We start from the raw sequence: 13728 nt of genomic DNA, 5'->3' as shown, positions 1-13728 counted from the left end.
AGGGAATGGGAATTTCACATGGCCAGAATGTAGAATAAAAGGGGAGAGCTGAGAAGAAGATGAGAGGTAACTAGGAAAAAGATGATGGGGCAAAGAACAGAACTCTAGGAGACACTGATATTGAAAGATGAGCTGCTAATAGGAACCATAGAAAAGGGTTGTAAAGGGGTGGCAGTTGGGGTAGGAAAGAGAAAAAACCAGAATAACATTGTGTATCAGAAGCCATGGGAGGAGAATTCCAAAAAGAAGAATGGTCACAGATCAACAGTGTCTAGCACTACAGGGGAATCAAGTGAGGTAGGACAGGAAAAGAAACCATTGAGATGGCAATATAATGGTGGTTAGAGATTGAAGGCCTTAACCTGAAAGCATATTTAGTAGAGTGGCGTGTGCAGAATTCAGATTGGAATGATATATGAGTAAATAGAAGATAAGGTAGTAGAACTCACAAGCATAGACTTCTTTCAAGATACTTGTCAGTCATAGAGAATGTAGAAGTTAGGGACTTTTTTTAAGATGGGAGAAATCTTTCTTTTATTTATAATCTAAGAGTAAAGAGCCAATAGGGAGAAAGGAATTGGAAAGAGCATCATTGATGAGGCAGGACTACTCAGGAAGGAGACAGGGATGGGAAACAAAATAGATATAGAAGGGAACAATTGGAAGAAGGATAACTCTTCCACTGAGATAAGTGAGGAGTTGAAAATGGATGTCACTTCCAGCAAATTTAAGCTGATAGAAGGTTTAGTTGTGAAAGTTCTCATTTGGTAGCTACAGTTTTCTTATGGAAGTGAGAAAAGTGATTTGAGGGGGATGGTGGTACAGTAGATTTGAGGAGTAAGGGTTCAGCAGCCCAGAAAGTAGAGTTAAAACTCATTAATGCAGGCAATGGCTGTGACAAAAGGACCAGATTGGAAAAAATAATGATATGATGATGGTGAGTATCCAGGCTAGATGGCAAAAAAGGGCAAGGCAGAAATAGCTGAGAAAAAGTAAATAGAGATCTTTAAAAGATGGAGGAAAATGAGAGCAAAAGAACCAAAGAACTAGCCTAGTAGGAAGTTATAGTTGGACAGTAGGTTAATGGAGTTCAAGATGTCAGAGGTTGTGTGGTTCACAGTAATGTAAGCATCTAGAGAGCCAATAGAAGTGTTTTGCTTAAGAGCAGGGAAGGATATTGAAAGGCTGAGGTATTGCAGAGCTATTTTGTTGGGTGGCTTGAAAACATGGTCATAATGGTTAAATGTGGAGTAGAAAGCCCCTAACAAATATTGGATATTATCTAGCAGATTTGTAGTTGACAACTGCAAGGAGATTTAGAAGATGGTGTAAAACCCTGGTATTTCTCTGGAGATTTTTGGCATTGAGTAGGAAACATCTATCCTTGTATTTTGCAGTCCTGGCCTCTAAGTAACAAATAGCAAGTTTATTTGTCAAGCATTAAGAAGGTTCTGGTATTTTATCCTATTTACAAGCTAACAAGTTAGCCTGTGATAGGTTCATGGATTCTGGCAGAAGACACAAGATTCCTGGGTCATGACTTTATTACTCATGGCACTGCAAGCAATATGATCTTGTTCGCATCAATTCCCCTTGTTCCCCAAGTCTCATGGACTCTACTCGGAGGGATCCAGATCAATACTTCACATATAGTGGTCTTGCATTATAGTGGAGGAACCCCAAACTTAGGGAATATAATTTTTTAAAAATGCTCAATAAGCAAAACTGCCTGGCCTTTGCTCCCTAGGTATACATTATCTTTATTATACTATGCAGTAAGCAACCCTGCCATCTGCTGTGAAGGAGACACTTTAACTTTCAAGGCTGTGTGCTAGGCATACATCCTCGAAAAGATCATCTGAAACAAAGGTAGTCAGTGCCTCCTCTGCTTGTAGAACAGAAAATTGAGAGACCCCACAGAGAATTTTCTCCTAATAATATCTCTCAATAATTTTTACAACAAAATCGCCTTATACATTTCCAAATGCAATTGAGAATCATCAGGCCAGATGGCATAAGCTTAAAATAAAGTATTTTTATGTTAAGAAGTTATAGAAGAAAAATGGTGAATACCTTATGAGCCCCTTAGCATTTAGCTCCGTAGTAGAAAGACAGAATGTTGCCTTTACTTGAAAGCATGCGTGGTTATTATCTTCCTTAGCTTAGTGGCAAGTTTCAGTTAAAGCAAGCAAGTGGAATATCTGGGTAAAGTTTGAGCAAATGGATGAATTTATTAGAAAGGAATTCTGGAGAGGTTCCATTGCATACTTTGACACAGAAAGAAAAGGGAGAAAAACAGTGGGAAACTGAGATGGGAGGAATAAGTGCACAGTAGTAATTATCTGGTAGTCTAGGTATAGTATAAAGCTTGGAACTCCAGCCAAGTCTCATCAGTAGTCAGCCTTACTTGGTAAAACAGTTCATCAGTTTTTAAAGTTTTTGGATACTAAATGAAAGTAAGTTGGTGATAAATTTCTCCAATATCGTTAGCTGTAATATTTAAAAATCTAATTCACAATACTAGTTATCTGAGTGCTTTTTTGCAGTACTAATAATAGGAAAGCTAGGATTATGAAGAATAATCCCCTCCCCCCAAAAAAGAATAATCCTAAAATGTCTTTAATAGTATAATAAGGATGGAATGGGAGTTTGTCTATATCTGATTAGATGCCTGATGGATTGTTATTAATAGACCCTGTCTCATGTAAGACTAGGAGGTGAATTACAGTGAGGGCTATTATAATAACTAGAGATAATTTTCTAATATAGTTTTTCCAGTGACCCAACAAAATATTTTACTACCTGTAGTCCTCATCCATTCCACTCATTCGCCAGTTTCCATTAGTATCCAAATAGGTAAAGGTAGCAATACATGCATAATCAAGATGCTATCTTTCTGCCATCTGTAACAAAATTGCAATACTATACATAATGTCCTAAGGGTTTTCCTTTTTAAAACAAGATTTGTGGAAATAATACTGTTTCATTATTGAGATGTGTACTGTCCAAATATGGTAGGCATTAGCAACTGTGACAATTTGAATATTAATTAAAATTAAGAATAAAAGTTCAGTTTCTAAGTCACACCAGTCATAGTTTAAGGTCAGTGGCTATCACAATGGCCAGGGCAGATATAGAGCATTTGCATGATTGCAGTAAATTCTGTTGGACAGTGCTGATTTAAATCCTTACCTATTCTCTCTCTGAAGATGGACTAGAAAGATCTCATCATGTTAATTTTAGCAACATAGTGTCACAGGACATTTCTATTTTCAATTTTTAGTTAGTGTTTTAAAGTAGAAGAGGCACAACTCACCCTGCAGCATGCTTGCAATCCATAATCCATGTCTTGGATGTGGATTGTATGCTCTTCTCTTGTTTCTTAATAAACTCTTTACTCCCTTGCCTACTCTAAAAGAGAAAAAAAAGGAAAAAACTTATATTATAGTAATTCCATATTCTTGTTTGGTTTTGTTTTTTGTCATGCTGCTGTCTGATGAACAACCATGTGTAGTTGATGCTTACATAAAGAAATATTGGCATGATTGCCAGTCTATACTGAGTAAAAACCATAATAAAAACGACTAAAGAATTTATTTATACTATAAATGCTTATTCAAATAACCATCTCACTCATAAGATCCCTGAACACAGAGCTTTTTGTCTGTTCTGTTTTCTATTGTGCTGAATCCCCAGCCTCTAAATCAAACCACGGTACCATAGTAGGAGCTTAATAATTATTTCATGAATAAATGAATGGGAGAATGGGAGGATAGAGGGGAACAGAAAAGGGGAGAAGGGAGGAATCAGCTTTTCAGCTTAATTTTTGCTATCCACATTATTTACAGTATTGTTCTCTGTTTTTGTTAAGGACTTCTTTATTCAAGATATTAATGCAGGCTTAAAAGATGAAACAGAAATACCTGAACAATTAGTAAGTACATTGACTTTATATTTAATTTTTAAAGGTATTTATGGGCTATCTCTGTATTGTAAATAAGCTATGTTTGTTTTTGTTGGAATGAATCAGTTGTTTTGAATTGAGAATGCATTTTGCTATCAGATCAATGTTATTAATGATAGTTTCCAGACCAGCTTATGCCCCCATCACAAGGCTGTAATATGACTCTGAGACCTCATTTGATTCTCATGCCCCTGTGAGTTTAGAGTTGCTCTTGGCCCTGAGGAGGTTAGGGGAATTGAAGCAGCAGTTGAATAGAAGGTTAGCAGTTGGGCAGTTCCCATAGCAGCTTAGGGAAAAGGCTTTAGCAGGAAATTGAGCTGCATGTGGAATATATTCTTGGATAGCCAGGTAGCATTGATTAACACACATATTATATATTCATATTCATAAATCAATAAAACTCATATAGAGAAAAAGCTTTTTTTTGCTATAATATTTTATTTGTTTTTGTATATAGGTTCCAATTTCTTCTCTATCTGAAGAGCAGTTGGAAAACTTAATTGAGAAATTGAGAAAAGCAAGTGAAGGTAAGTCTGCCTAAAGTCATAAGACAAACTACTTTAGAATCATTAGGTGGTATATGAGTTGACACCAGTCTGATTCACAGTCCTTTGGTTGCATTTATTTTTGATTCCTTAAATTATTGTACTTATATTTGGCACAGGTTTGAACTGTATGCTTAAAGAGCAAATCATGTCACATCCAGCATTGAATGATGCCCTTCATGACCCTAAAAATGGTGATTCTGCAACCAAGCACCTGAAACAACAGGTATGTTTAGGCCATAGTAGCTCAACTAATGGCTTTTTTTTTTTTTTTTTTTTACTTAACAGATAATTTAATATAAAGAATTGTTAATGAGGTATTGGAGAACAAGAAAGACAAAAAGAATACTAAATTATCATAGAGATGATAAGTGTAGGAAGCACTACCCTTTCTTGGGCTGGCAGAACAAGGAGAAGAGCTTGGGATTATTAAAATTTAGAATCACTAATGGCCTTTGTTAATCTGCAAAAAACTAAAATTCTTTTCTTTATAATTATAGTTATTAATGAGAATTTTTAAGAATAGTTTATCTTTAGAGTACAGGATCTTTTCATTTCAAAGAATATGTGTACTATTTCGGTATGAATATGTTTCTGAATACTGATACACAAGTATTAAATATTTTAAAATGAGAAAAAGATTTAAAGCCAAACAGAAATTATTAGTGTCAACATGCTGCCTTAACTTGCAAATGTAGAAATTACCTTGATCTTTTCCCCTTTGAGCTAAATGAGTTTTACTCTAGTATACAAAATAATCTCGTGGAGTTTGCAGGCTTCTATTTTAGGTAACATTGAAAAATTAAAGTTACTTGGTCCAAGAAGATGCTATGTTGAGTTTGGAGCAGGAAAGGGAAAATTATCTCATTGGGTTGATATTGCCTTAAAAGATGCTGAAAAAGTTCACTTCATCCTAGTAGAAAAGGTGACCACAAGATTCAAGGTAAGTGAAAGTATTGCAGTATACTAATGACCAAAATTTATTTGTTTGTATTTTTCTTACTGTTTTTTTAGAAAATACACACAGAAACATGTCTCTTTAAGCAAATAGAGAATGGAATATTTTTGTATGTCTTTGATTGTAGCTTTTTATTTCTAATTGATGACTTAAACTGAAGGTGAATTTTTTAACATAAATTTTGATAGTCCATTGATGTGAGTTCTTAAAATTATTTACTGAGACAGGGAAAATAGTGGAAAAAGCCAGGCTAGGAGTTAAAAGTCTTCGTTCATAATCCTGTCTCTATCATTTACTAGTTATTCATTCAGTGAACATTTATTGAGTATAGTGCCAAGCACTATGTTAGGTTTTGGGTATGTAAAGTCAAATTAGATAAGATCCCTCTGCTCTATTAAGTTTAGAAAGGATAGAGAGACAGATAAATAAATGATTGAAGTAAAGTGTATTAAAAAAATGTCTGCATAGAGTTAAAGTGAACTCGAAGAAGGGAGTGAAAAGTTTTACTGCAGGGCAGGAATGGATAATGACTATAAAAAGCAGTGATGCTTAACTAAATCAGAAAGGTGAGTTAGCCTTTGCTAGTAATCTGGGAAGCAAATACAGTGTAATCAGAGTCTTGAGGAATTTGGTTAATAAGGAAACAGTGAAACATTTCTGCAGTGATGGAGCAGATGGTAGAGTTCAGGAGTGATGAGCCTAGTGAAGGAGGTGGGCTAGACTCAAAGTCTTTTTATGCTAGGGATACCATGAAAATTGGATTTAGTTCCTGCCTTCAAAAGGTTTACATCTAGTGGGGCAATTTTATGAGTATTTCCGTTCAGTATTCTGAGTTTGTTATGATAACGGTGAGCACTAGATACTATGGGAGCATGAAAAAAGAGCACCAACCTCAGTCTAATGTGGGTCAGGGAAGGTTTCCCAGAGAAAGTGACAGCTAAGAAGAGATTGAAAAGACATATGTAAGAGTTAGTTAAGAAGTTTTTTTCCTAGCAGCACTATTAATGTTATATCACAAAGGTCTGAGACTTGAAGGAGGGAAATAATAAGATTATATCCAATAATATAAATAAGAATTGGGCTATAGCTAAGGCTATTGCAGAAGAATGGAGAAGAGGGGAAGAGTTTCAGAAATGTTAAGATGTGAAACTACAAAACTTGGATTTGTTAGTCATTGAGTGTGAATGAGGAGTAATTTCTGGTGACATTTTTATGGCTTGAATAATTAGTACTCTTCCCTGTTTTAGGGAATATAGGAGGATAAGGGCAAAGCATAGGTTTGGAGGGAGAAATAGTGAGTTTAGTTCAAGTAGACCTTTCTAGTTGACAAATGTGAATATGGGTCTGAAGCTCATCAGAGAGTTTTGGTCAAAAATAAAGATTTGCGAATCATAAGGACATAGGTATAGCTTGGAATGGTTAGAATCTTTCTGGGAGAAATAAGAAGAGGAGGGAGCCAAAAATAGTATTCTGGGGGCTGACAAAGAAAAAGGAGCTGGCAGATAATCATAGGTAAATCACTTGTCAACTTCAGTTCTTTATTCAGTGAATTGAGAACTGTTAGAATTAAATGAAATAATGTGTATATATTTACAAAATGTCCAAGCCTTATAAAAAATGTGTGATATTATGAGTTTTAGAATTTTTACCAAAGATTATACAATCTTAAATTTTTAAATTCATTATTCTACTTTTTAATACTAAAAAAATGAGATGAAAACTTTTAATTTTCTTTAAATTTTAAAAACAAATGGTAATCTTTTCATTTTCATATTTTTTTTCACATAGTAAAAAGCCATTGTTAAAATAATGTTCTATTTGTACAGGTAGATGGTAAACACAGAAAGAAAAATTCAGTGTTTGAAAGACTTCAAATTGATATACAACACTTGTGTTTGAGTAAGTTGCATAACTTTCACTTATTTTAAACTCTGAAGGTTGCCTAAAAATCCAGGCATGTAGAACAGTGCCTCCAAGAAAACAAAATACGATTAATCTTTTGTTAATATAGAATGCTATATGTAATATTTAAATAAATGTAAATTGAATTAGGATGGAAGCTTTAAAAATTGTATCAGTATCAAATGAAAGGTCATATTAGGGAAGACTTAAAGTTTTGATAATATGCCTTTGTATTTCTTCGTCCTGTTTAAATTGATTATTGTGTGTGTTCATAGTCTTTAGTGCCCTTTGTGCACATTTTCTATGATTTTTCATGTTATTTAAATAAATATAATACAAACATATCTCTTCAACCTCTTCTACCCCCTGTTTTTTGGCTTTTTTTTAAAGTGAGAGAAGTTGTATCTTTACAGAACAATCATGCATAAAATACAAGATTCCCGTATAGCACCAATTAACACCTTGCATTGGTGTACTACATTTTGTTACAATTGATGAAAGCTCATTTTTATAATTGTACATTAACTATAGTCCATAGTTTAATTTTGGGTTCACTATATAGTGCAGTTCCATGTTTGTTTGTTTTTAATTTTTTTACTCTATTATCAAATATACAATCTAAAATTTCTTGTTTGAACCACATTCAGATAATATATTTCAGTGCTGATTTAACATTCATGATGTTGTGCTACCATCACCGCCATCCATTACCAAAAAATTTGCATCATTCCAAATAGGATCTCTGTATATTTTAAGACTTAACTTCCCATTTCCTATCTGCACTCTGTCCCCTGGTAATCTGTATTCTAGATTATCACTCTATGATTTTACTTATTCTAATTATTTCAATAAGATCATACAATATTTATCCTTTTGTGTGTGGCTTATTTCACTAAACATAATGTCTTCAAGATTCATCCATGTAGTCACCTGTGTAGGAACTTCATTCCTTTTTATGACTGAATAATATTCCATTATGTGTATACACCACATTTTGTTTATCCATTCATTGATTGATGAACACTTGGGTTGCTTCCAACTTTCAGTAATTGTGTATAATGCCACTATAAATATTGGTGTGGAAATGTCTGAGTCCCTGATTTCAGTTCTTCTGGTTATATACCTAATAGTGGGATTGTCGGGTCATATAATAATTCTACACTTAACTTTCCGAAAAACTGCCAAACTGTGCTCCACAGTGGCTTCACCATTTTATATCGCTGCCAGCCGTGAATTAGTGTTCCTTTTTTGCAATGTCTCTCCAACATTTGTAATTTTCTGCTTTTTTAATAGTAACCATTCTACTGGGTTTGAAATTGTGTCTTATGTGGCTTTGATTTACATTTCCCTGCTGGCTAATGAGATTGAGCATCTTTTTGTGTGCTTTTGGCCATTTGTATATCTTCTGTGGAAAAATGTCTATTCAAGTCTTTTGCTCCTTTTTAAATTAGGTTGTTTGTCCTTTTGTTATTAACTTGAAGGATTTCATTATATATTCTAGATAGTTAATCTTATCAGATATGTAGTGTCCAAATATTTTCTCCCATTGTGTAGGTTGTCATTTTATTTTCATGATAAAGTCCTTTGAGGACTTTCATTTTTCATTTTTAGGTGGTTCCATTTATCTCTTTTTTCTTTTGTTGCTCATGCTTTGGGTGAAAAGTCTAATACCAGTGCCTGTAACCTTTATACCTCTTTGAACCATCGTGTAGTGTACATTCCTTTCAGTCTGAAGATCCCTCTTTAGTATTGCTTGTAGGGCAGGTCTACTGGTGATGGACTCTTACAGCTTTTGTTTATCTGGGATGTCTTAATCTTTCCCTCATTTTTGAACAACAGTCTCACCAGATAGAAAAGTCTTGATTGGCAGTTATTTTCTTTCAGCACTTTAAGTATTTCAACCCATTGCCTTCTTGCCTCCATAGTTTCTGATGAGAAATTGGTGCTCAGAGTAATTGGGACTCCCTTGTACATGACACGTTACTTTTCTCTTCCCATTTTCAGAACTCTTTCCTGGTCCTTTGCACTCTATAGTGTGATCAGTATATAATGGGGTATATGTTTCTTCATGTTTATCCTATTTGTGTTCTCTGGACTTCTTGGATGTGTAAAACATGGTTTAGAGATTCCAGTACGCTTAGCTTTCTGGGCAAATTCTTGCATTCTTTCTTTGATAACTTTCTTTCCTCCATTTTTTCTTGTCTCACTTTATGGAAGAATGCTTAGGATTTAGTTATTAGACCTCTTAGAACAGTTCTCTAATTTTCTTGACTTCTCTATTTTCTACCTTTTGGTCTTTCTTCTATACTTCATACGATTTCCTTAACTTACTTTCTTTTATCATAGTTTTAGTTATCAAGATTTTTTTTTTTTTTGAGATACTAAAGGCAGGGCACCAAACCCAGGACCTAATGTGTAGAAAGCCAGCACTCAACCTCTGAGCCACATCGGCTTCCCTGAGTTTGTTTTTTTTGTTTATTTTGCCTGTGGTTTTTTTTGTTTTTTCAGGAGGCACCAGGAACCAAACCCAGGACCTCCCATGTGAGAGACAGGCACTCAACCACTTGAGTTACATCTACTCCACAATTTTCAATATTTACCTTTATTGTATCCTGTTATTTTTTCATAATTGCAACATCTTATCTCTTTGAGGATATTAATGGTAGCTTTTTAAATAATTGTTCTCCCTTCAAAAATCTCTGTTTAACCAAACTGCTCTTTTCTCTTTGTTTTGATCTGTCTCTTTCAAGTTAGAAGATGTCCTCAAACATCTGGCACTCCTTGATGGCCTGTGCACAGTTAAAATTCAGGGCCTAAAATGTTTTAAGTACATGGGTAGGGTTGATATTTTAAGCTTCAATTTGGGGTGATCTGCCTAACGTATGATTTTTCTTCTTGGGCTGGTCGGATTCCACATACTGCCTAGATGGTAAAGGTCTGGTGTATTAGTCAGTGTTCTTTTGGGAAACAGAATCAACAGGAGATATCTATAACTAGTATGAGATTTGTAAGGTTCTCTCACATGATGGTGGGGATGAACAAGGCCAGGTTCCTCAGGGAGGCTGCAAACTAGGGGCTCCGATGAATGTCCAGTGAAGGTCCTTGATGAGTTTCTGGGAGATGTTGGCTGTCCAAAGACAAGCTGGGAAACTCTCTGAATGCTGAAATCAACTCCCTTTTTAAGACATTCAACTGCTTGGATAAAGCATCACTCATTGCTGACCGCAATCTCTCCCTGACCGATATAGATATAATCAGCCTTCTATGCAGTAAACTCACTGATGACTAAAGTCCATAATTGTCCTTGTATTACAGTTAGCCCAGTCCTTGCTTGACCAAACAACTTGGCACAACTACCTGGCTGAGTTGACACCTTAGCCTAACCATCACGTCTAGCTACCAGCATCCTAGAACCAAGTGGGAAACAATAGCTAGGGGTATTAGTATGCACAGTCACTTCACCCTGCTGTTTTATCACACTTCAACTATCAACTGCTTATTGCCCTTCAGTCTAGAGACCCCATCTTTTATCTTCTCCAGACAGTTAATCACCAGGCATCTATCAAGTGGGAAAGAAGTAGTCACCTGGTTTATAGTCAGGATCTGACTACTTTTTCTTAGACTTTCCAATACTCTCTACTATGGCCACCCCAGCTTCACTATGACTCCAGTATCTGAGCCTGTTAGAGAATTCATGGAATAAATTGGGTCAGTTCTCAGCCTTTCCCACTTTTGTCTCCTTTCCTCTTGATTCAGATCTTGTGGATTTATACCTTTTAAAAAATCATTTTACTCTTAATTTGGTGGAGTTTTAGGAGGGAGCAAACTAGATGCTTGTGTTCAATCTGCCATGTTTGCCCAGAAATTGTTCAAGTGTGAAAACAGAAGGGGTTACTTAGACATTCTTTCTCTTTACCCAAATTGATGTTACATTTCTTAAAACAACTTAATGTAAACCTCTGTATTCCCTGATAAAGGTAAACTCTTCCATTTGACAGCAATTTCTGCTAGCCTATATTAGAGTCTGAAAGGCAGATAACACAAGAGCTGGAATATTTACCAAGGACCTCCTGTGAGTAATTCACTGTGCTAGATGCTGTAGCAGCATTTGTAGGGAGATGTAGACCTTTCATTTCAGAATCTTAGAAGAAGAAAAATGAATAGGATGAAAGTGAAAACCGTGATTGTGATATTTTTACTGCATTGTCATGGTGAAATATTTTATTTTACTTTTCAGGATTATTATGGATATTTTCTTATTTTCAGAACAGTGTGAATAGCTAAGATAATATTCTAGAAAATCAAGATATATTTTAAAAGTTCTTTTTATAGTTTTGATCATTATTTTGATTATACTATTGTATAGTCTTATGTATGTGTTGATTATAGTATTCATGCAAAATATATATAGTAAGGAAAGTTCTGAATTTTTAAACAATGGATTAAGATTTAACATGTATAAAGGAAAGAAATTTGGTTTAAGATTCAAGAAACTTTGACTAATTCTAGCTCTGTCAGTAGCCAGATGTGTGACTTAGCAAATCACTGCATCTTTGAGCCTCTTATTTCTAAACTACAAAGTGAGAATTTTTTGTTTGACTCTTACAGCTCAAAAATTCAAAGATTCTGGTTCTCTCTTTTGGAAGGCCACAGTAATCTTTTATCTCACAAGATAGTTAACTTAATTCTCATTTCCCTTTATTTCAGACAAGATTCCTGTGCTAATAGAAGAAAAACTACCCGTGGTTGGAATTGGAAAGCATCTGTGTGGAGTGGCAACAGGTTTGTAAACACTGATAATGTCTAGACTACACTTTAATTTTTAGCTTAACATGGCCCCAGCCATGTAAATAACCTTTTTTGAATAGTTTAGATCATCTCAGTTTACAACTGATTAACCTTCCATAGTAGCACTGGCCCTGTGTAGTGTCACATATTGAACTTTCCTATTTATCTGGTAATTTGGGCCATCTTGCAGGATGGTTTCAGAGTTTTGCATGTAAATACTGTCCACATGGGACATTGAAGGTTTTTGGATTATAGTTCAACCAAAAAGGAAATGAGTAATTTATGAAACATGTATGATTTCACCCCAGAAGCTTTTGACTCTTTAGAGAAGTTGCTTAAGAAGGACTCTCAACCCTTCCAACTAGAAGATTGGTGTGTATCAAGATTCTGGGGTGTTCGCAAGGGGAGAAAAAGAACAGAAAAGAAATGTTAGGCAAAAAAATCTAAGATATCTGCTCTTAGCACTTCTCTCCATTAGACCTAGCATGATAAGTAAAAAGAGCATGAGCTTTAGAATCAGATAGTCTGATTACTCTGCTGAGTAATCCTGACAAATTACTTTTCTGAAAGCTTTGGTTACCTCATCTGTAAAATGAAGACTATAATATATAATTTACCAGGTTACCTGTAAAGTTTCTGGCACATATTAGTGCTCAGTACATATTAATTAACTGTTAGTATATCTTCTTCCTGGCTCTTGCTAGTATCATCATCCACCCATATGGGAAACTTGGAGGTTACATGAGACATTATTCAAGTTGGCTGGAAATAGCTTTGAGTACCATATATTTATGTTGCCCTTGATAATTTTTAGAGTACTTTCATGTACCTTATCTTATCTACCCCTAATAAAAAGTCTTCTGAAATAAACCAGTTCCATCATGGTCTAGGGGGAAAAAAACATTCCTTTCACTCTCAGTTTTCTTTAGCAGCCATTAAACCTCCCTCAAGTATACATAGGCCTGCTGTACTTCTCAGTCTATCTTAATGAACATCTATCTTACTGGTGCAGTTGCTTACTTGTATTGAAATTCTGTTTCCTTCCCTTTATGACATGACACTCGCCTTTCCTTGTTCTTCCGCTACACTTATGCCAGTCTTTCTCTGTTTCTTTCATGGACTTCTTCCACTACCTGTCCTTTAAGTATTACTATTCAGACCTATCTGCTACACATTAAATGTGTCTTTCCCCTTCATAAAACTTTTCATGTAGTTCCTAATCACCTACTGGCTAAAGTCCATGCTCTTTAATGTGAAATAATAGCCTCAATAATCTGGTAATATGACCTCTCTGCCTTCCTCTCTGCCAGTCTGCAACATCAAACCCTGTGTGCTTTTCCCATATACCATACTGTTTCCATTATACTTGAATTCTGCCTCCAACTCCAACCTAACCAAAAAAATCAAAACAAAACATGAAAACTGGTCAGTTTCTACTTAACCTTCAGCTCAGTTGTCACTGCTTCAGAGAGCCTTCTTAGTGTTCACTTAGTGTTCATTCTGCACATCTTTACCTTCTTTTACTGTAATTATTTATTTACATATCTCATTTTCCCACTATGCCATGAATT

The 13728-nt window shown here is 35.1% G+C and overlaps 1 protein-coding gene across 2 annotated transcripts in view; it reads left to right on the top strand.

Annotated features, from left to right (window-relative positions):
* TRMT13 (tRNA methyltransferase 13 homolog) overlaps positions 1 to 13728 on the top strand; it is a 41689-nt gene that overhangs the window by 24060 nt on the left and 3901 nt on the right. Inside the window, exons 4-9 of one of the 2 annotated variants that reach the window (XM_058303122.1) lie at positions 3872 to 3934; positions 4422 to 4491; positions 4629 to 4735; positions 5285 to 5452; positions 7294 to 7366; positions 12077 to 12151. In XM_058303122.1, the coding sequence (XP_058159105.1) occupies positions 3872 to 3934; positions 4422 to 4491; positions 4629 to 4735; positions 5285 to 5452; positions 7294 to 7366; positions 12077 to 12151 (556 nt within the window). The remainder of the gene's footprint in view (positions 1 to 3871; positions 3935 to 4421; positions 4492 to 4628; positions 4736 to 5284; positions 5453 to 7293; positions 7367 to 12076; positions 12152 to 13728) is intronic. The other variant, XM_058303123.1, reaches the window with a different exon arrangement.

Source organism: Dasypus novemcinctus, chromosome 9 (genome assembly GCF_030445035.2).
Source record: "Dasypus novemcinctus isolate mDasNov1 chromosome 9, mDasNov1.1.hap2, whole genome shotgun sequence".
Classification (NCBI taxonomy): Eukaryota; Metazoa; Chordata; class Mammalia; order Cingulata; family Dasypodidae; genus Dasypus; species Dasypus novemcinctus.
This window is presented reverse-complemented; position numbering and strand designations above follow the sequence as displayed.